Below are 24,210 nucleotides of genomic sequence, written 5' to 3'. Positions count from 1 at the left end.
TCAAAGAACATGGGCAATTCAAGCAGGCCACAGCCTGTAACAACCATCATTAGGTATTACAGGTCTGCCATTAAGCCTTTATCAGGAGAATCATAAGTCTCCAAGGTGGGCAAGCTGAGCCTGAATAACAACCATCTGAAAAGAAGTATTCTGCTGTGCTTAAGAAGTAATTTTGACAATATCATCAGCCCATATGGGTAGACTTGCAGTCTCCAATCTCTGTTTTAGTTGTCCATAGTATAACCGGGGGCCTGGACCTGAAAGAGATGTATTGATGATAGTTTGTGTGGAATGTGTAAGCCCGTATATGCTGGTAAAATTGTCTGTTTAAGGCTGGTTTTCTGTGTGCATTAGCCAGGACCAGCCAAGGACTATTATTAGGTTGTTGTTTTTGTTTGTTTGTTTGTTTGTTTTTAAATCTCTATATGTGTGGAGTGGTTTCTCACTGGAACACACACACATGCATGTGCACACACACTTACATGATAAAGCAGTATGTAATATAAAGTAAGTACATGTAATTGATAGATGACGTGTCAGTTCTGAACTTCTTATTCTGTCTTTAATCACATAAGGTTCTAACTAGTCTAGCTAGAGTGGACAAAACAAGCTTAATAAAAATAAAATAACAGTTGCGATTTGTTTTGACTTTTTCATTTGATTTCAATGCTTTATATATAAAAGCTATCTGTAGTACAGTGTTTTTCTTCATATTACAACATACTAATTGTGAAATAACACATACTTTAAAAAACTGAAACTATTAACAAAGTTCTAGTTCAATGTAAACGATATGAGGAATGTAAGAGAATTAATAGTGCGGGAGGAGAGTGCTGAGCTGATTGCGAGTTTGTTTGTCACTGTTAAGATGCTCTGTAATTGCACAAGTCAAGCACTAATGATCCACTTAACAGCATGAAAGCCATCACAGAAGTAATCATTACTGTGTAGCTAAAGGGAAACTATACAACTCATAGTCATATGGGGAACAAAACCTTTCTGTTGATAATCATCTTAAAGAAAAATGCATAAAAGCAGTAAAGTTTATATTTAGGTTATTGCTCCCACTGTAAACGAATATATTGTTCCTTTTACGATTTAGATGTCAGCTATTGCCTAGGTCTGCTGCTGTTGGTCATACATAATCCAGGTTTTGTCACTGCTTTGCAATTGAGTTATGAATATTCCACGTGTTCTGCCCATATGTCTATCGGCATGCACAAAACTCAAGTCCAAATGGATTAAAGATCTCAATATAAATCCGATCACACTGAACCTGATAGAAAAAGTGGGAAGTAGCCTTGAATGCATGGGCACAGGAGATCACTTCCTAAATATAGAGCACAGGCACTAAGAGCAACAATAAATAAATGAGACCTCCTGAAACTGAGAAGCTTCTGTAAAGCAAAGGACATGGTCAACAAGACAAAACGACAGCCTACAGAGTGGGAAAGGATCTTCACTAACCCCATGTCAGACAAAGCATCTTTAACAAATGGTGCTGGCATAACTGGATGTCAACATGTAGAAGAATGAATATAGATCCATATCTATCGCCATGCATCACTTTGATGCCTCAGGTTATACTCATGGTGGATCTCTGAGGGTCTTATTAGTTGTGTAATCCCATCTCCAATTATAAATTGGAGTTTGTATGTACTGAAACTACTGTTGTGATATTTTGAGTAGAGATGCTTACCAATGCTGTTCAGTATCATCTACAACAAAAATGTTGATCTTATTGTTATTAAAATATAATAGAGCCCAGAAAGTTCAATATAATTAATGTACAAAAGATTGGCGGAACATTTATATTAGGGATTAGAACCAGGTTTCTTTCTGGCCTGGTTGATTCATCCCATTACTTTTCAGTGCAGTGAACATTCCTTGAGAGGGCACTAATGTCAGATGTAATGTTTGGTACAGCTTCACTGTGACACCTCATAAACTAGAGCGGAATTGCATAGGGTTCTGTGGGTCAGCAGAGTCTCATCTGTAGAAGCTTGCTTCTTACTATGTTGCAGGGTTGTTATGTCGACTCCATGTGTGTCTGATCTTTTGCACATATTTCCCTATATTGCCTGTTACTTTTGGCTTCATTGCCTCCCTAGCTGGCCTTGGCATATAATTTGAAATCTAGGAAAAGCATTTTAAGTGTGTATCATTAAATTTAAGAATAAGACCTATAAACTTCACTAATTGACATTATTCTATGAATGCTACCAAATATAATACCATTTGACATCTCATAATAGTAATGGAATCTGAAGTAAATAAACATTCACAACCAATCACTTCTGTATACATTAAAATGAAAACTTACAGTAAGTTTTAGATATTTGCTATAATATAATTTTAGTGTTTAATATGCCTAAGGACTTCTGTAAACTTTAACTTCACATTATATGCTACACATGTTATCAAAACAAAAATATTTGTTAACTGCCTTCTATTCAAATAACTATGAAAAGCAACACAATTTGCTTATCCTATAGACAAAAATAGGCTTGGTTTATATATGATTAGAATTTCATAAAATGCTACTGTGGGAATAAATAGGTATGCACTGGGAAAAATCCACATTTAAAGAATACTTGACAAAATTCATGTGTCAATAGATTTCTCTCAGCTTCTGTCAGCCCACCACTTGCTCCCTTCTTCATGCAAATGTCAAAACATTATTATTATGTTCAATAACTAAGTAATTCAGAATCCATGGAGATAGAAGAATAAGTCAGTATATTGTATTTAATTGAATTCTTGTTTGCAGTAAACATGTAAATGTTTTCTTTCCTTATGTGCTGTGGTTTTATAATGGCTTTCCTCCTTTCTTCATTCCCTGAACTCTTCTTTTCTAACACATTTCACATACAACTTTTTTTGTGAAAGTTATTTGTTTTTCTTGAGGGAATATTATTATTCTGAGTGGTATTATCTTGCTTGCTATAACTCTTTGATTTTACCATATATCTTTTCATAATCATGTCCATTAATGAAGTAAAAATACCTGATCACTATGCCAGAATACATCATTGTAATTCTCATGAGGCTGTAATTATTCTCCTCTTGAGTGAAAAATGTGCCAAAAGATACATCCAAAATATCTAGACTAGATATACTTTATTCTTTTTTTTAATGTTCACATTATGGTGGTTTTCAACCTGTGAATTCAACTTTGCTTTATTTTTTGATTGATTTTTTTTTTAATTCTTTTAGGAATAATCTGGAAAAGTAATGGCATTACATATATTACAGTTTACTTAGTAGAACATTGACTTCTCAGACTTTATAGATTATTATTACAAAACTGTTTCTACCTTTGAAACATTAACTATTGATCCTGCATAATCAATTATCTATCATAAGTTTATAATTGTTGCATATCCTAAAACTTCATCCATTTGGAAAGCTTGATATTTAGCTAAGATACTCAGTTCAGACTTAAATGAGGCTTTGTGTCAAACTATAGTTAATATGTGACATACCATGTTTAAATGTCTATCAAATACTGATTTCTTCCACATCAATCAATCTATACTTCAAATAAACACCGCTGAAATGTGTAGTATACAAAGTCATTGTTTGCAACAGTGAGTCGTGTAGTAGATGACACAGCAAAGCTGCAGTGAATGGTGTGAAAGCATTTCAGGTTCTGCAAAAGGAACAGATGCTGTGAAAGAAACATTTTCTTCACTAAATAAAATGGCAGTGTCCTACATCAAGCCTTGTAAAATTCTGTCAGGGGCCAAGAAGTTAGGCAAAATTATGTATTATCCTTTCCACTGAAAGAATGAAAAGTCATTTTCCCAGTAATAGAAACTTTTCAAATATCTAATAACTGTATATTGTGTAGATATATTAGATTTCACTTTATATACTTAGTAAATATTAGGTTATATTTTCAGAATGTAACTATCCATCTTTAAAAATGCATCTCTCCTTCTGTGAGATCTTTCTCTGGGACCCATCCGTCACTGCAGTCTAGTGGTGCACTCAGATCTCTACTCTTTCCTTGTCCATACTCAATAATTACAAGAAAACAAAATGTTGTCCGAATATACTAGGACGAAGATGAAGATGAAGTTGAAGATGGTCTCTAGGAACAAGAGTGTCATAAATAATGCATCATGGAAGGGTAACTCCAGGTCAGGGACTTCTAGTTATAGTCATGCAGCATTTTTAATAAACTTAGTGTTTTACCATTGCTGAAGGCGACCCATGATTTTAGAACTTAGTCTATTAACCAGTAATTAAACTGGAGGACCATATGGTTTGCGATTGTGTGACATAAACACAGGAATCTTAAAGAACATGGAGCTAAGAGCTCACATATTACATACAAAATATACTGCTGCTTGACTATACTGTTTTTTATGAGAAGCTTTAAGCTAGACTCTTGTTTAAATTCTTATATATAAAATTGTGTATTCTATAGGAAATTACATAAATATTTATTATTCTGTAGTTAAGAATGTAAGAAATGTATAACATCTTTTGCAGGTGTTTGGGAGTGAGGGCAGTAGTTGACATTTTAGGACAGATGTAGGAGCATGTCATGAACCTGAGGATGCACTTACTGAGGAAGAAGGGCTGTGTGATGCTTCAGAGAGAAGTGGAATCTTCCCAGAGCCTTTGAACTGGGCTTATGTGGTCTAAGTGGGCATGCCAAGGCAGGCAGCTGATAGGATTTGGAAAAGATTATGACACTCCAGTTTGATTTTTCTGGATACTGCAAGGCAAGGCTCTGGCAGTGAGCTACATACCCAGGTGTGTGGACTGTTGTTCATGTTAAATTGATTTGTACAGATTTCCTGAAGCAAACTCTATTGTTATTTCTTTGGCTTATAGTCTTATCTTTGTCAGGCAAAGATTTCCTTAAACAAACTATTAAGTCATGTTGACACAGATGTTCTCAGTTCTCAGTGATAATTCAGGAGGTTCTTGATGGATTTCAGGTTGTCAGAGTTTTTTCAGAATAACAGCACCGTCGTGAGAAGAGAAGAACCATTATTTATGGAGCAGCAGTGCTACTGTTCTCGTGACCACCTAGGGTTTACTTGCTGTACTTGCCTACTTTAGCATTCATCCTTCAGCTTTTTTAAAATACATTTAATAGATGGTAGGAATCTCTATGGTACCAAAAATCAGACTTTATTTACAAAACATATATACAGCTTCCCTTCTTAAGCAGTAATGGTGATCCATCTCTGACATTGAGATGGTAGATAACTTCCTTCCTCGTGAGACAGTCAGCACAGCTATAGAAAGCTCTGTGTTGGAAAGTGTGTGTACATGTGTGTGTGTGTATGTGTGCACTGTCTGAAAGTGAGTGGAGAAATGTGTATAAGTGACAAGAAGACTTCTGTACCCTAGAACCGGAAACCATCCCTGAAGTAATCATCTATTAAAGGCCTAGGGGCTTCAGAACTATACTTGAAAACGCTATCAGCAAATTCATAGGTAGCTTTTAGAAATGTCTACTAAGGGAGTCCTGTGCTTGGTAATTAATTTAGTCAGGGAGAAATAAACCCTCTACTGCTCCTGAAACTGAACACAGTTCTTCAAAACAGGCAACCCTGAGACTTTGCCACCATTATTTAACTAGAACCTCAACATTATGGTAAACGAGTTCCCGCATGTAGATTCTCCCAAGTGACCACTATATCTCCATAGAGTTGTGGGGCACATTCATAGTAGAGAAGGAAGTGCCTTCTAAACTCTGTGAACCCAGGGTTGTAGAAGAAACACTGGGGCACGACAACAGGTGATACTAGTACAGGTATAACGTTGAAGATTTGCGTTGCCTAATTCAGTATAGCCTGTAGTGTTTTGGAAAGAGAAGTAAAAGAAACTACACCTTCATTTACCTTTTTCTTGACTAAATGGAAATTTCTACAAATGTCATGTATTTTGGGTTATAGTGGAACTATTGATTTTGAATTTTTAGTGTTCTTAATGTATGTGTACTTTATTAGTGATGCTGAAAATAATAGTTTGGGACAACCCTGTATCTAGGCAGTGTTTTCTGTTCCTTCTATGTACCCAGCAGCAGCTTTCCAAATAAGTGACTTGGAGACTTAATAAGTTATAAATGCTTGGCTGGTAGCTCAGGCTTGTTACTAGCTAACTCTTAAATTAAATTCATCCATATTTCTTATCTATGCTTTGCCACATCTCTCATGGTTTCTTACCTCATTTTCTCTGCATCCTCTTCCTCAGCAGCTGGCTGGGTGGTGTCCCCTCTGACTCTGCCTTTCTTCCCATCATTCTCCTAGTTTGGTTGTCCCACCTATAATCCCTGCCTGGCTACTGGCCAATCAGCTTTTTATTAAACCAGTCCAAGTGACAAATCTTTACAGTGTACATAAGGATTATTCCACAACGAGTGTGTGAATGTATGTATGTGTATACTCAGTGCTCCTGACTTCATGTATGTGGATGTGGTCATGCACATACGAGAGCAAGAGGGCAGCTTATGGATACAAACCTCTGCCACTCCTCCTTGTCTGAGACAGGGTTTCATCCTTTCTCATAAACCAGACCAGTTGTCCACAAACTTACTGAGAATCTTGTCTCCACCTCCCATTTTCCTGGAATCTGAATCACTTTGGCTGATGTGATAGACTCTTTTGAGAGTGTTTGAGATTTGAACTTAGGTCTTCAGCTGTAAAGTGTCTTTACCTACAGAGCTATGTATCTACAGTCTCACACCTTTCGTTCTTATATTATTCAACTTTGCTACAGGATTTGGGTTTGGAAATCTTAAATCACTTGTAATATCAGATCTCCAGGGTATTGGTAGGATTAAGTGATTTCTTTAAGTTAACAAAACATGTTGATCACAAAACAATTAATTCAAATCAGTTTTTTTCTGTGTTATAACACCTGGTGCCTTTCATCATTTTGTTTCTGTTTTTTTTTTTTTTTTTAAGTCATTATTCTATCTTTTGTTACATAATTTCCTAGGTCTACCTAGAATCCCTGTGGCTTTATTTCAGTTGCTTGCTGTTATTTACATTACCAAGGATATTTATATTTTCATGACCCATCTCTTCTCAGACAATTAGAAAGGACCCATTTACATGCTTCCTTACTGTGCCCTCCATGAGTACAGGGCTGGGAGTTGTAGTCACCCAGTGCAGAGGGAAGGAATGTAGAGATGTGTTTTTGGTGACAAAGGAGGTGTGTGCCTCAATTTTCTCTTCACCTCTTAAGTTGAATAGAGCTGCATGGTGCGATTGATACTTTTTAATCACATACTTTAAAAATTATGCTTGTGCATGCTGTATAGACATAATTATTGCTATAAAAGGGTCTGTTTGATGGCTCAGAAGGGAGTGATACTCAAGAACAAGCCTGACAACCTAAATTCAATCCTCAGGACCCAAATGGTGGAAGGAGGAGCCCTGCATATTGTCCCATTATCTTAACAGAGGCCATGTTACCTGTATACATGCATGTACACGCCCTCCTCATGTACCCACTAAGCGTAATTATTGCAGTTTTAAACCATTATTAATGAAACCATTTTATTATCTCAGTATAATGAAGCTATTTATAGGGAAAATATAGGAAATATAGTATTCTACTAAATTAATTGGCTGTCAAGAAATAATATATGCAATTTTCATAAATCCCTTTCATATCAACTTGATGAAAATTTTTAGGTAGCTATTTTTGGCAATGTTAGAACTAACAGATTTCTTTAAAATAATTCTTACTAGACTGTTGCCAACATGGTCTGGTAGAAGGTTTCTCAGAAGATTGGATATAAGTGTTCTCAAGCATAGCTGTTGGGAATATGTTAGAAAATAAGCTTTGCTTATCTCTACTGCAGTCACTGCTCCGTGCCAGTGGTGGTGCATGAGGCACACTGACGGCCAATGTGAGAGGAGCTTCTCTTGCTGCCGGGATCACCTCTTTCATACTCTTTAATCTTATTTCTTATTAGGGAAATCCGGCTTGAAACCCCACTTCCCATGTTAGGACACAATGGCACTTGTGATTAAGCTTAGATTCAGATGTCTGGTTTCTAAACTCACTGATATCATAGATGGGTGAATGCCTTAAATTGGAACATGAAGTCTACTACAGTTATTGTCTGGGTCTCTCACTGCACCCGGTTGTAGTGCAGACATGAGTATTTTCCCTGTTGTATCAGAGCGCCAGTGAATTTTCGGTTGATCATAAGATGACTGTTAGGCATATAGGTACAGCATATGCAGATGATATATTGGCTTATTTTCATCTTCTAGCCTAGTTGTATTGTTCTCATTTTAATAGTCAGTTATGCATGCAAAAGAAAATCTTATTTCTTAGGAAAAGTACCATGCTTTGAAGTGCTGTTCTCAAGAAATGATACAAAAAATTCTTAAATAATCTAACATCTTCTTAGAGTCTGAACTTCTGGTTTTAAATTAGGTACTAAAGAAAATGACCTTTAAACTTTATTTTTAAAAAATTCTTAAAGATTTTCATATTTTGTATGGATGAGTATTTGGCATACATGTATGTGTGTGCACCACGTACATGCCTGATGCCCACAGAGGTCAGAAGAGGGCCTCGGATCCCCTGAAACTGGAGTTGCAGGCAGTTGTAAGCCACCATGTAGCTGCTAGGAATCAAATGTTTTCCTCTTCGAGGACAACAAATGCTCTTTCCCACTGAGACAGCTCTCTAGTCCCTTCTAATCTTTCTTGATGACTGTGTTCTCCTTCAAGCAGGTAATGGAAAATAGTCTCAGCTGTTTATACAGGCACTTCAAATTATAATGTAGGAAAAGTTAGAATATGTTATCTTTGTTTAAAGAGAATAGACAATTTTTATTGCTCATGTTGAAATGAAGGTTATAATATAAAATATGAATACAATAGTAAATATTACATAACTTCCATTGTGTGGATGAAATACAGCTACACTGTACTCTTGAAAGCACAAGAATAGCACCTGGGTATGACAGTTTCAGTGTTATGGGAAACTAAAGTACTGAGGCACCCTCTGTTCAGCTGAACATTGTTTTCTAGTTTATGCTATTTAAATTTTGAAATGAAGGTATATGGAAGCTTAGGCATTGATTCATGCCCACATAACACCATAAAACAGTTAAGATATGTCTTTTCAGGGTGTTGGCTCTATACTTTTCTCAAATAATTAGTTTGTCGTGGTTTTAAGTATGTTACGTCCAAAAGCCTAATGCTATTGTTTAATAGTATACTAAAGTATGTTCAGATAGCCTAATTTTGGATGCTATTCTTTTATTTGAGATTCAGTGACTTTCCTAATACCTGTTAAAGTAATGAAATGATAGTTGAATATAAATTACAAGTATTTTGGAAAATAATTATCCTGAGACATTATCACTGAGCTTTGTAAATATATGTTGAAAATGCAGCTGTTGGTTTGAAGTTGTTGGGCTTTGGTTTATTCAGTCCTTCAATGATCATTTCAAATATTCTTTTCATCAACTGAATTTATGTAAGAATTTCTAAGATGTGCAGATTGTCATATTTAATTCTATTTTTTTAACTTCTGAAAGTAATAACTGAACATCAATTATACCAACCCCTCTCAATACTGGGCATGAAAGGATGATACGTTCACAGTGTTAGAGTGGAAAGCTATGATAAGATACCTTCTGAGGTAGCAGAACTGGAACAGCAGCTTTTTACATATAAGTACAGAACGTGAGGACAGAAATGCGAGAGCCCAGGCCCTTACGTTTCTATAGGGATTCTGCAAGTGGATAATGATGTATACTGACTTTCTAAAGCTGTCCATACACTGGGTAGTGTAATGCTTAGAGGTCAGAAAGCAGACATCCAAATGCAGGTACACTGGCAAACTTGGCTTCTCCTGGAGGTTCTGGGGAAATTACGAGTACTTTCCCTATTTTCTGATTGCTGTCTGAAGTTCTTGGCATTCTTTGACTTGCTGGCGCACCACCGCAATCTCTGCCTCCATCAGCATATCAGTTCTTTGTTTCGCTGTGTCCTTTGCAGTCCCTGACTAGGGATACTTGACCATCAACTACACCTGCTTCCAAATCAAATCGCATTGCAAGTTATTGCATATCGATGAATTTGGGGCAGTTATTTAACCTACTCTCCAGGCAAGGTAACAGAATAGACATTCCTAAAGATCGGACAGCCTGTCTGGAAAATAAAATGTATTCTTACGTGAGCTGTATAATTTCCCTTGGTTTATATCAACAAATATAATGCTGCTTACAGACATTTACCTATATTTTGAGGGAGTTTTTCATTTGAAAAATTTCAGTAAGGATTGAAGTGATTCTACTATGAAAATATAGTAAAATGTATACTTCTCTTTTCATAGTTTACTATATAGTCATGTTTTGAAATATTTAGGGAACTGAAAGAAAAAAGAAATGAGAAGCTAATTTCATGAACTTTAAGAAAAACATGGCAACAGCCAACAGATGATATATGAATTCCATTTAATGTTATGTGAAAATTGTTCAGCCCTTTCTAGAGAAAAATTAAGTAGATTTGGAGTTTCTTTGTATTGCTTAGGATTGGATAATATATATGTTATATCATTTGTACTCACATTAGAAAGTGTGATTGAGCTATGTACTATCTGAATGAATCACCTAATAACTTATTTGAAAAATATGATCCAGGGTTTTTAAAGAGTAGTAAAGATTTCTAATATGTTCTAATGTCCTCACTTAGACAGATCTTACCCTTTGTTTGAGACCTGTAGGTTTATACTTTTAGCATGCTGTCTCTGTGTTAACATTTTCCTTCCCCTTAAATTCTGTGCCTGTCTTCCCACTATACACACTCATTTGGAAGCCTCCTGACACTCATCAGATCCTGTAACTCTCCAACAGCAGGGCATACACTTGAAAGGTAGCGCTCTCTAGTACGGTCTTGTTTGCTGTTAGTCTCTTCTGATCTTCAGCCCTGACCTGTTTTTTACATTTCTCTTATTGTCCTCTTGTTTTTCTAAAACATTCTCAGATGGATACTAACTGAATCTTAAGATTCTTTCCCCAAAGCCTCTGCCCCCTATTTTACCCTCCCTTCCTGCTCATCCTGCATCCTGATAACTCTGTTGTGTTCTTTTCTGTCTTTTGTAAAATATTAGAGAAAGTAAAGATTTCAGTTCATTCGTGTTTGTTCTTGAAGTTTGTTATTGCACACTTCTGTCCATCTTCCCATTTTTCCTTAAGATCAATTTATTTGGTTTTATTTTCTCTAGGAGCCTGTAAAGTACCATCAAGTTGATACTTGGGCATTTCCATGTTAAGTCATTTTGATTGATATTTTTCTATAATTTACAAAAAGTAATTTGTGTGCATTTGTAAACAATTGATATTATGTCGTAATATTGTCACTATTGATGGTAAGAATATATATCTGTCTGACAGAGCATGTTGGGTTGAGTATATAGTTCAATAGGAGTTTTTGTGGCATGCACAAAGTGGGGTCTATGACTAGCAGAGACAGAAAATGGACTTGATCCCCAAATAATCGTTTTATGGTGTGTGTGTGTGTGTGTGTGTGTGTGTGTGTGTTATGTAGAAGTTTAAAACAACAACATAAACCTTAAGTGGTAAAAATTGTCACTTTGTTCTTTCATTCTATCAGTTTTACTTGCCTATTTCAGGTTTTTTTTTTTTTTTGTGTGTGTGTGTGTGTGTGTTCACCTATACATACTTCCAGGAGTAATCAATATGAATGCTTTTAAAGGGAAAGTAGAACATTAACATTACTGTCCTGGAAGCTAGCAAAAATAATTTTAGTCATTAGTGTCATCAATTAATATACTTCTAGAGAAAAGAAATACTAGATTTTTGCCAGCGGAACCTGTATTAGTGTACTTTGGATTACAGTAGGAACACTTGCTGGTGTTTCAGCAACAAATTCTTTTGAACAGAGACTGAAATCTTGAGGTCTAAGGTCAGTAAGTGTCAGTAAGCAAGATTCTGCTTCCCTTTGCTGAGTTTATAGATGCAGCACAAATAATAAAAACCCAGAGACAGATATTAGATTTCAACCTGAAGATCAGAAAAGCAAAACAGCCAGCCACGTGCTTTTACCTCTGCCTCTGACCGAAATGGTGATCCTGCCTCCACGAATCCTCAGAATGAGACTGAACTGAGATCTGTCTCCTCCAGTCTTATATTCCTCTCTAATGCTGGCCACCACTGCATGGTACATATGGGCTGACCAGTGTGACCGTTTTACTCTTTGGTCTTAGGCAAGCTTTCTTTATTAAAATACAAATGAAATATCACTACAGCCTCTCTCTCTACCTGCCTGCCGTCATCTCTTTGTACAAGGATGCTTCCCCTTGTTGAATTAGGGAATGACATAACAATTTAATTCTAATTAAATTCTTTGAATGCCTTTTTTCCACTTAGTCATGTTTTAGGTTGTTGGAGTTAAGAATTCCAACAGGTAAATTTGCTGGGAGTACACACCTCAGTCAGTGCATAGCACGATATTCGTAGTCCATTGAACTGTTACAGGACTTTACAGGTTCAGTTGGACATGCTCTGTCCTTAAAATACACTTAACTAATTACATGTTAAAATTTTATTGATGAAATTTCTGCTGATGACTCTCTACCTTCTCATGGGAGCTGCAGCAGTTCTGTTCAGAGTAGCTCACTGCAAATCTGCATGGCTCAATCTGCATCTTATTGTTGACAGAAGGCAGGTGAAGGACGACACATATACTGATTCCCGGTGTATTTTTAAATGTGTCTCTCTTTTAGGTAATTCTTTCCAAAAATCAAGTATCACATTGTTCTGTAGCCCTTTCCTCAAGCACAAAGATGTGTGTAATTAACCTATGAAGTAACTTTATATAAATAACACTAGAGCAGTATATACAATAATTCTGTTCTGAATCTTCATTTTTGAATTCTACCATACTGTTGATGGTATCACTATCACCCCGACTTCATTCACTGATAAACACAGCGAAATGGAAGTGTAAGCCAAATAGCCCTTTCTTCTCCAACCTGCTTTCTGATCATGATGTTTCGTTGTCGTAGTAGAAATCCTAAGACAGTATTACCTGTCTGATTTATGTCAGGTAGTTTCCTACTATTGATTCTGTTCAATTTTCCGCCATCACGCTATATGAACTTGAAATTTCTACATTTGCAATGACAGTTTGTTCGTTGTGTTAAAGAACATAGTAGTTAAATGTTTCTTCTGAGCTTCTAACCTTTCTAAAATACATGATTACAACATTGCCCTTTCCAGAAAGCTTCCCGCATAATGAAATACTATTTCTGGCCCATCACCAACTGTTTTTTAAATGTTCTACCCTGTTATAAAAACCTGTAGTTTTTTTTTTTTTTTTTTTTTTTTTTTTTTTTTTTTTAAGAAAGTATCTTAGGTCAATTTCAGGCACACACAACTGGAGACTTCTTTTGAGAAATAGTTGCCTTTTTAGTCATCAAGGGAAATGTTACAGTTAAGGAACCCTTTGAGAGTATGCCTGAGCCAGGTTAACTGCTCTGATCATTTAGCATGTAAAAATAATAATAAAAAAAATGCCTCTAATCTTTTAGGTAACAATAGATTTGAGACTATTCCTGACAGTTGACAGTTACAAATGATTGAAATTTATCATGATTTTCATGAACTTTGATTTTATATTTTATCGCTTTCAGCTTGCACCAATTATTTAATGAAATGCATAGAAGGTTAAAGCACAGGGTATGTACAATCTCTAGGGAAATCAAATACTGAAGGTAGATAATACCTATTTGTATCTCTTCTTTTAAACAAACCCAGAAGGACTTGACCTAGCCATTTTATTATCTATAGCTCATCTGCTCTGCAATGTAGCTGCCTACTAAAAATTAATCCTGCCTAGAGAAGTTGATGTAACATGAGGAATACAAAGACGGCTCCAAGGATAGAACTGGAGCTATGTAGCTATACAAGATAAAGGAACCTTTTATTAAAATCCCAGTGAGGGATTTCCACTTATTTTTTTTTCCACTTATTTTGCATAGTGATCTTCTTGACCCAGAATGTCTCCTCGACCCTGCCTGCTTGCATACCATCCTATCTTTCTTCCTTTCTTCTTTCAAATTTGCTTCATGTTTACATGCTTTTTATAAAGGCTCAGTTGTTCTTCCTTAGGCAGGATTATAGTTAGATACAGTGGGACACTCAGGCTACCATTAGAGTTTTTAATAGGACTAACATTAAGAACAATCATTTATCTGTCCAGTCTTTACAAAAACCAAAGTATTCATTGTTGACCTCTAGTATTCTGAGAATCTGAAAAAGAAATATTATTAATTTATATATTCTGAATAACTTAGCATACAAAATAATTTGAAGACCAGACCAGCTTGTTATTGTACATCTCTCCTGGATGATTTTTAGGAGTGGTGTCCTGAAATGGAACCAGCAGATGCTGGGCTCTAAATTTCACCCTTCACATGGGTTTATCTGTTGACATATGAACAACAGTTAGTTGACAAAATGTAGAAGTCTGCTGTGACTTGCTTAGAATGTGAGGTAGAAATGAAGAATTTAGATAGGAAATTCTGCTCTTTTCTGAAGGGAAACAAGAGGGTTTATATCTGAGGGGGAGGGAAATGGGGCACCTAGGAGGACCAGAGGTAGGGGAAACTGAAGTTGGGGTGCAATGTATCAAAGAAGAATTAAAAGAAAAAAGAGAATACATGAAAATATGGGGTGGACAGGATGGCTCAGCAAGTAAGAGCTTTTGCAAAGCATGCTTGTGGATCTAAGTCTTCACCCTGGACTCTAAGGTGGAAAGAAAGCCCTGGCTTCACAGAGTTGTTCTCTGAATTGCACAAGCATTCTCTGACATGAGTACACACACGCATACACTGTGCACGTGCACACATACACACACAAAGAATAATTTTAAAAAAACTGGAAATTTTCTAATAAAATACCAAAAGCAATAGTGATGACAAAAATTTAGACTTCAAAAAGACTTTAGGAGGTACGTAGTAGAGTTCTATATTTTACTGATGAGAAAATACTGAATTTATTTTATAACTTATCCAAGGATAGCACCAGGAAGGAATAATCTGGTCCTAGTTAAGTGTGCTTATCATTAAAACACAGAGAATTCTGTTTGGTGTCACAAGACAAAATTGAACAAAAGAAATTACGGGACCTTTTGAAACTCAAATAATACAATTATGTACTATATATAATAGAAAAAACTAGGATTCTTATTTGTATTAACAGGTGCTGTGTTTTTGTTTTTCAACATGAGACACCTATACAAGAACTATTATTTAAAGCAATTACACAGAAAAGGAAACTAACTGTTTGGGAGCACTACTCATATGGGGTTAAGAGAACAGAGCAGGGCATTTGGAATGGCTTGTAAGAACAGTGCAACAGCATGTGCATGAGACGGTCAAAATAAAATCTACTGTGTTGTTTGCTAACTAAAAACGTTAAAAGTAATAAAACATCTTCAAAAACCACCAACCTTCATAAGGGGTCGTAGAGAGTGCTTCAGGATAAGTGGCCTGTGTGCCTTTCTAAGGCTAACTCCTCATTCCAGATGTTGGGGATGTGGCCAAGAATGGCTGGACACTGCAGGCCAATATTTAAACAATAAGAAGTTGAAAACTTGCTTGCTTGATCTTTACCTTACTCTGCCCGGTGTTTTTACAAGGACTCCCACAGAGCCATTGCTTATGTGCTTGTGTGTGTGGTAACGTTCTTAAGGAGTAAAGTTCATACATGTGGGATGACTTACTATCAAGTTGTGTTCTACAGTTGTAGCAATATCATCAAAACTCCAATCTATTCACAGTTAGCTCAGATTTATTCATAAGAACTATAAATAGAAACTTGGTAGACGACTGTATGGCTTACATGGCTGACAGAACTGTGAAGCCATTTTTTCTCCCCATTCGTGACTTTTTGCTTATTTTCTTCATTTACAGAGCTACATTCATGGGAGCAGCCAGGCTCAGTTTGTGGCAGAGTCACACATCATTCTGGTTCTGAGTATCCTTTGAAGTATAAGGTTTTGAAGCAGGTAAAGAAGAGATTCATGCTAACAGATTACTGTTTTATGGCAGTAAATACCAAGACTTTTACAATATATTAACTTTAAAACTAATTTTTCTAATTCTCATGCAGTTTCTTCCTGTTGCACTATATTTTCTGTTATGCTGAATCATTTACAGATTATGAATATAATTATATAATTATAATCATTTACAGGTTATAAATATGATTATGTAATTATATTAACTTATTATTAATTTACTGGCTATTAAGTTTCAAAGCATTGATTATCTCTGCCTAGGTGTTGTATATGTCTTTGTGTGTCTCTATATGTGTGTCATCTGTGTGTGTGTGTTTAAATAATTTTCCTCTAATGGGAGCTTAATAGAAGAACAAACTGTGTATCTCGTATATACAGTAGGACAGAAATATATTACTGTCTTCTGTGTGGACTGGATATAGCACACATAAAACATAGGATTAAAAAACCCACTAGTTTAATCTCCATTTTTTTCCCATTTGGAATTTTACCAGTCACAAACTGAACACTGAGATACATTTTATTGGTTTAAATGACAAAGGTGTAGATGACTTGGAAAATACAGCCCCTGGTATCATTACAGTAATAAAGCCTATAATGAAAATGCTGAAATAGTTCCTTTCTTCCATGGTGAGATGGAACTCTTCCGGTTGTTCACTTTCAAGGTAGTTCCAAAAAAGATACTCTTTATCGACCTGAGCTTTGAGATGAGATTTAAAGAGTTTTTAAATGTTTAGCTTATTATTCTGGGGCACTGAAACCGTGTGTTTCTGAAATTCACCAAGCCATGGTGACCATCTTCTGCATCTGTTTGTGTCACGGTTTCCCATCTGCTGATGACACAGTTGGATCCATATATTGGTTTACATGTAAATTAAGCCTATTGCTTTTATTGGCTTAGTAATATATAATTTTATAAGCAAAAAGTTGCTGTTTACCATAGAGGCTTTAGGTGGGAAAGTGAAATAGTGGTGAATGTGTTGATGTGACCAACTCCTCATTAAAAACTAAGAGTTTATATTTTAATTATTTACATATGTTCATGAAGTACAAGGTATACAGCTTGAAGCAAATGAAAGAAAATCCTAGGTATTTGTTACTGGTAAGTTGTTTATTTACAGATTGGACTTTTTCCATTTCTTCTCTCCTCCCACGCCATGGTCCAGCATGTTTACAGCATGCTTTCATATAAGTAGCAAGTCTGTTGACCGCGAGGAATACCTAGCAGTGAGAAGCTAGTGGGAAATCTTCCTTCTCACTACCTAGAAGTTCTCCGGGGTTTCATTTCCTGGTTCGTTGGTATCAAACTGAGATTTAAGACAGAAAGACATTTCGTAAATAGTATGAAGTCATATATATATATATATATATATATATATATATATATATATATATTTTAATAGTACATAAATCAATTAAAAGTCCCCATTCCCTTTTTTCTTGTGGCAATTCTTTCTTTCTTAGTCCTGTGTATTCCTACTTCAGAGAAAACTTTAAAGGGGGGCTTCTATTTTAAATGTTAGCTTATACTTGTTAATAGTAAAGTTTAAGAGCCATTTTGAAATTTTTCTTATGTTAATTTCTACCAATAATAGTCTACTGATTTTGTCTTACAGTATTTTACAATAATTTTATGAGTTTCTTTTTAATGTAAACCACATCATTCGGAAAGGTTTCTTTATAGAAAGCTTGGTTGAATGCCCAAGAGATAGTAGAATGAGCCTGCTGGTCATGCACACGTTAAGGATTTATATGTTCTTCATCTCACTAGCGCACTGTTAACACAGGAGAAAGGAGAGGGAAAGCAGTGCTCTGTCGTGTTTCGGGGAAAATTATATAAGAAGTAATAAACGGCATGGGGACACTTTATAGGGTGTGTGTCTGAAACACCCAGAATAACTGACATATGCTTTATATTAGCTCCCAGAAAAATTCTTTTAGTGTTGCTCAGTTCATCATTGAGTGATAGAACTCACAGTGCTGTTTGCCAGCTTCCGTGTCTTCCAGTGCAGTGCAGTGTGGCGTGTGCTGCGGTCACTCCGTGTGAAAGCAGCAAAGCAAGCAACACCCGGCCTGGAGAAGCTGAACCAATTTCCCTTGTGCTTTGGGGTATAAAAAGAATTTCTACAGACAGCAGGTGGGGGCGTGAAAGTTCTTACTGTGTGTGTGTGCCCTTTTAGTGTTTCTTCGTATCAGATAACACAGTTCGCAGCTTACTCCTGAGGACGACTAATTCTCCTGCTCTACAGTGTCCTCAGTTAACTGATGTTCTTTGTCTAGGGCTGGGGCCTGTGAGATTTCCTTCTTCCATGTTAGTGTGTCTGTTGGTATACTTCTTCAAGCCGTTTGTGGCTGTCACGTTGTTGAGGTGTCATGAGTGTAGCTTCCCTGACATTTCTAGGAGACACAATCTCAGCAGGCTTCCTGGTCCTCCAGCTTTTAACAGTGTTTCCACCATTTCTTCTATGATACTCTTTGAGCCGAGGTGCAGAGGTTCTGTTGTAGGTGTATCTACTGGGGCTGGTCACCCCGCTCTCAGCTCTTCCCTGCGTTTGACCAGCTGTGGTTGTGTGGGAAATCCTGGAAAGAAGCTATGATCTGTGGACTGGAACTTCGGTGCTCTGGAGAGATTGGAATACTGCATGCCCAGAGCTAATTACCTGATCTTAGACTAGTTCTAGTCCTCTCGAAGTATTATTTGCCCACTTCTTTGTTAGAGTATCTTGTAACTGGTAAATAAAACTGTCTTGGAATCTATTAACCGAGCAGAACAATAATTTTCACCACTCAGTAGCTAAAAATGTCATTGAACAGCATCTTCATCCTATAGAAGTGTCCCAACCATCTTGCTGTGTCAGTCTGATGTACCCAGTGTTTGCTTTTAAGTTGCCTTGGTATGACTGTCTTTGTTGTGTAAAACCATGAAACTTCTTCCACATCGGAACAGAGAATTTAGAATAACCTAAATCTGTGTTCCTAGACCATGGTCACCCAAAATGTTTCCATAATAAACTGTCTTTAATTCCCTTTAAGATGAGAGCTATGAAGCCGGGCGGTGGTGGCGAACGCCTTTAATGCCAGCACTTGGGAGGCAGAGGCAGGCGGATCTCTGGAGTTCGAGAACAGCCTGGTCTACAAGAGCCAGTTCCAGGACAGGCTCCAAAACCACAGAGAAAACCTGTCTCGAAAAAAAAAAAAAAAGATGAGAGCTGTGGTTTTGTGTTGTGTAGGAATTTTTTTCTATAATTGTCTTCACCTGCAGATAGAGAAGTTTGTCTGATAAAAGGGTGAGAGCTACCTTGTTCTTTATGAGCTGTTCTGGTAGAGAGGACATCATAGTTTGGTGTCCTATACCTGTTGTTCTTAAAGCCATATGTCTTCATTATAACCAGAAAATTTTAGTCTGGCTGCTGTGTTCTATTAAAAGCCCAGGAGATCAGCCTTCGCAAGAAACTCAGGAAGGCAGCTGGCACTGTAGTTTACCTTTGGGTTATACAAAGCCTGAAATAGTCATCCCTCCAGGTTTACCTCTCTTTGGAGTTGAATGCACAAGGATTTACTAAGGCACACACTTGAAATACAACTAAAAAGAGTGGTCCTAAATTCCTATTGTATATAATTGTTTTGGGTTTCACACCAAAATCTACCTTGCCTATTAGTCCTTTAAATGTAGCTGCATTGGAATGCAGACACACTTTTTTTTTTATTTATTAAAGATTTCTGCCTTCTTCCCGCCAACACCTCCCATTTCCCTCCCCCTCCCACATCAAGTCCCCCTCCCTCATCATCCCTAAGAGTAATCCGGGTTCCCTGCCCTGTGGGAAGTCCAAGGACCACCCAGCTCCATCCAGGTCTAGTAAGGTGAGCATCCAAACTGCCTAGGCTCTCACGAAGCCAGTACGTGCAGTAGGATCAAAAACCCATTGCCATTGTTTTTGAGTTCTCAGTAGTCCTCACTTTTGTGACCATTTTTTGTATTACAACAGGTAGATGAGTAGAAGCAACACACATTATGCAGGATGCATAGCCAATACTATTTACATCTGCATACCTTATACCATACAGAAAACCTGTAGTCAGTCAAGAAAACAAAGATTTACAGTTTTGCTACCCCAAGAATAGATACAATTAGCTTTTTAAAAAATTCTTCTCTTCCTCATCATCTCTCTGAATCTTTATGGAAAGACGTGAGGTTATGTGTTCATCAATATTTTATTTTCATTTAGCATGACAAAATTGTCTTGCTTTAGTAGTAATAAGGTCTGTCACTTTATTATATGACTACTTAGTCTTCCACATGTAAAGGTATTGTATATTGTAGCTGACTCTATGTTTTTAGTATCCCAACATACAAGTTATCCTTTTATTTTGTTAACCTAAAGGCAAATTGAAACAAATTCAATGTGAGGAGAGAAAAAGACTTTATTCAAAGTCAGAGGAGGATGTCAGCCAGGAAACGTGTGTTGTGATGCCCAGAGAAGTGCTTTGAATGGTGCCCAGGAATATGTGTTAGGAAGTAAGGTGGGGTTAGTTATGGATTGGGAGGGATCATGAGGTCCTCCCCTCCTGGTGAACTGTTTGCTACTGATGGAGTTTTGGAGAGAGACTGTTATTTTCTTCATTTGTGTCCCCACTGGGTTCCAAACCTGTGGTCACATAACTGATCCAGTGGATTATAAAACAAAACAGAAAGATGTGCATATAGGAGCTATGTAAGGAATAAGAGAGAGTGGGGTGAGAGTAAACAATGTGTGGAGTTGTCGAAGAACAAACGTAATCAATAGAATTTGGTTGGGTAATAAGAACAAAAGCCTGATGAGACCGAGGGAAGGGGTTACAAGCAAAGTTCACAGCATTGCAGGTAGTGGGAAGAATAAGTTCATCGATCTCAAGGCAGAGGCAAATCTGACTTGACGTCGCTGCACAGGACCAGAATAGGGTAAACAAGGGAAGAGAATGATTTAGTAGCAGTGGGCTGAGGTCTCAGTCATATGTGACCTTGTGCTCATTGAGAGCCCCTGTGCCTCTCCTCAAAATGAGATGGACAAGACGTGCAGTGGTGTGTCTTAGCTTTTAAAGTTCTGATAAGAACAGATCAGGGAATATTGGAAGACCTAGAGATAGAAACTCATTTCATGAGCAAGAAAACAAGCACAACATTAATTTGTTCACATTAAAACTAGAAACTTCTTCATGATGAAATAAATGCTAGACATAAATTAGGAGAATCGGTGTATAATACATTATTCAACTAGCATTCAGAAAAAAAAGTGGAGACATACCAATTGGAAAATACAGACACTTTAAATGGGCACAAGAAAAACCGACAGAAACAATCAGCATGGCCCAGAGGCCCAGACTCAAGTGGTCATACTGCTTCTTCCTTAGCAGCCCGCTGAGATTAGCAGTGCAGCAGTCCTCCATTCAAGGTAAGGGCAGTGCAAGCTCAACCTTACTCCGAAACAGGACCATTATAACTAACAAATTGGAAGGTACACATACCTAGCCGCAAATGCACTGCAGCTGGGTGCAGGAGGTCTGTGCACACATGCAAAGAGGCCTGTAAGGAGATAATTCTTTGCAGCAGGATTTGTAAGAGCAAGTATGGTGGTGGAACAGCCCCAGTGCCTTAAGTAAGAGAAAGCAATAAAATATTTTATACTGTTACAAAATAATCTTAGAACCTTCTATCAGGATATTTTAAACTTGCAAGAAATTCGAAAGCATTTCAGATGAGATGTGCAGTGCAGTGTTCAACAGTGTAAAGCACAGTAAAAATAAAATGAAAACTCATCGAATTAACATACTGTGGTTTTTTTTCTCTCACTGAAGAATGAACCAAGGGCTTGTGCATAGTAGACAAGTGCTGTTGCTCTCTTCCTTTGAGACATGGTCTTTCTGCTCAGCTAGGCCTGCACAGCCTTGCACCACTGCTCAGCTAGGCCTGCACGGCCTTGCACCACTTAGATACACTCTACACCATGATTACCAGTCTGTGTCTGTGTGCGTGTTCATAAACACAGTGGACATTTGTGTGGTCTATATATCATTTGACTCTGGAACTATTTTTACATATAGCTTTATGTTCCTTAAAATTGCCATGGTTTAGTTTTGAAGATTTATCCACAATTTTATTGATAGATTTGAGATAGCTATTTATCAGATATAATTGTGAAATGAATATTGGCTTTGATTTTAGTACCTATAGAATACTAGAAATTTTAACTACATTTTTAATATTCACAAAATTTTATTTTGGTTAAAATTCTTCAGAATTCTGTATGAATTATCACTTATCAAATGTGTATATGTGAATGTTTAGGTTATAATTTATATATGAGTATAAGTATTATTAAAAAATTAAAATTGAAGTAAAACTCCCTTAAAGATCAACATCAGTCATATTCATTTGTCACAAGAGTATTTTTAATGTAATTACAACAAAAGGTAGAGCTGAATGCTAGTAGTTTCATCTCTGAACAAAAATGACACGTTTTAATTCATTTTTCCATTATGTGTTATTAGCACTCTGTGATAGCAAACTGTGAGGAATTCATACAGGCAGATTGTCAAGAACATTTTAGAAATAATGAATTGTTGCAGTCTGTATATTTACTCTCACATTAACCCTCAGGACAGTTGTCATAAGAAAATCAGAGCTGTGTGACCCACAGCCAGGACTCCACTGACCTTCAAGCTCCTGTGGACTCACGCCTCTGTGCTAAGGCTCCCTTGAAAGCTTAGTGGGAGTATGCACTATCCGACTGTGTAGGATGACAGACAGCACCACACAGGGCTAGGGATGCAACTCTGGTCATGTTCAGCCTCTAACAAAGATTTGCTTCCTAGTTTATTTTTCCAGAAAAGGTTTCAGTGCTATAGTAATTAGAATAGTTTGAAAATCATTTACATAGAGAGTTCAGTGAAACATAAAAAATAACTTGAAGAGTTGAATATTACATCCAGACACTGGGTAATGAGGTCTGGCACATGCTCAGACACAAATAGTATAACTGACTATTTCCTCTACATAACAGGAGGAAGGAAGACAAGGAAGTCATAGTCAAGGAGATGGATGACATTCCGAACCAGAATTCTTTTAATTTTTCTCTAACTTTTTACAATTCATTAGTCATTTGAACAGATACATACTATGTTTCCAGCACTGGTAAGTTCTAAAATCTTAGCAGTAGATAATATCAAAAGTGTTTTGATAGTCTGACAAGATTATTTTGTGAAGGTGATTGATCCCCTCACTTTAGCACCTGGCTTCTGTGAGCATGTCTGAGTAAATCGTTAGTTATAAGCACACAGTAAGTAGGTGAGGAGTGTCCTCTTTCTTGTAGCTGTGATGAAATAACCGATGAAAGCAACTTAAGGGGGGCATGATTTTAACTCCCTTTTGGAGGGATAGAGCCCCTTATGGCAAAGAAGGGCATGGCCACACTGCACCTGCAGTCCAGAAGTGAGTCAGGGAATTCTGTCGCTCAGCTAGCTTCCTTCCTCGTTTCTTTTTATTCTGTTTGGCATTGTGGCTCATAGGGTGGTGTTGCTCACAGTCAGAGTAGGTCTTCTGTCGCCCAACAGACCTCAGAAAACACCCGCACAAGTGTGTGGGGGCTATGGCTACTTGGTGATTCTAAACCTAGTCAAGTTGACAATAAGTATGAATATCAACAGCACAGTTGTTTTCCATTCTTAAAATGTCAGGTGACTGACTCAAGGTCTTTTTCAGTTAGTCAGATTGTATCATAATATTCTGGCTTGATTGTATAAGTCTTGTCCTTGGTACCTGAGCTAGGTATTTCTCTAAACAGTTAAAGAATCTATAAGTAATACTTTTAAAATTCTAGAACTATATACATGTGCAGAGGGATGCTATGGCAATGAGAGAAATTAAACAGAATTCCTGATGAATACATTCCTCTAGACTTGCCAGCAGTGTATTTCACTGTACTAAAAGTAGCACATATTTTTATATAAGATATGAAATTTTATAACTGGTTTTAAAAACTGTAATTCATATGTGTTAATGAAAATCTTAAAAGTCAAAGCAAACTCCGAGGTTGGTAAGTTTAATATGCAAAGACTTGATTGGCATTCACCTGTTCACATTTGTCCTTTAACCATTCCGGAACATTATATTCAGATCCAGGAAAAAAGA

General features: G+C 36.8%; 1 protein-coding gene across 2 annotated transcripts in view; it reads left to right on the top strand.

Moving 5' to 3' along the window:
• The window catches only part of Tusc3 (tumor suppressor candidate 3), a 131,842-nt gene that overhangs the window by 94,238 nt on the left and 13,394 nt on the right, over positions 1-24,210 (top strand). For both annotated transcript variants that reach the window (XM_057752720.1, XM_057752719.1), the window contains one exon: positions 15,940-16,003. In XM_057752720.1, coding sequence (XP_057608703.1) covers positions 15,940-16,003 — 64 coding nt within the window. The remainder of the gene's footprint in view (positions 1-15,939; positions 16,004-24,210) is intronic.

Source organism: Chionomys nivalis, chromosome 20 (genome assembly GCF_950005125.1).
Source record: "Chionomys nivalis chromosome 20, mChiNiv1.1, whole genome shotgun sequence".
In the NCBI taxonomy this organism is placed as follows: Eukaryota; Metazoa; Chordata; class Mammalia; order Rodentia; family Cricetidae; genus Chionomys; species Chionomys nivalis.
Note: the sequence above shows the minus strand (reverse complement) of the source record. Positions and strands in the feature narration are given on the sequence as shown.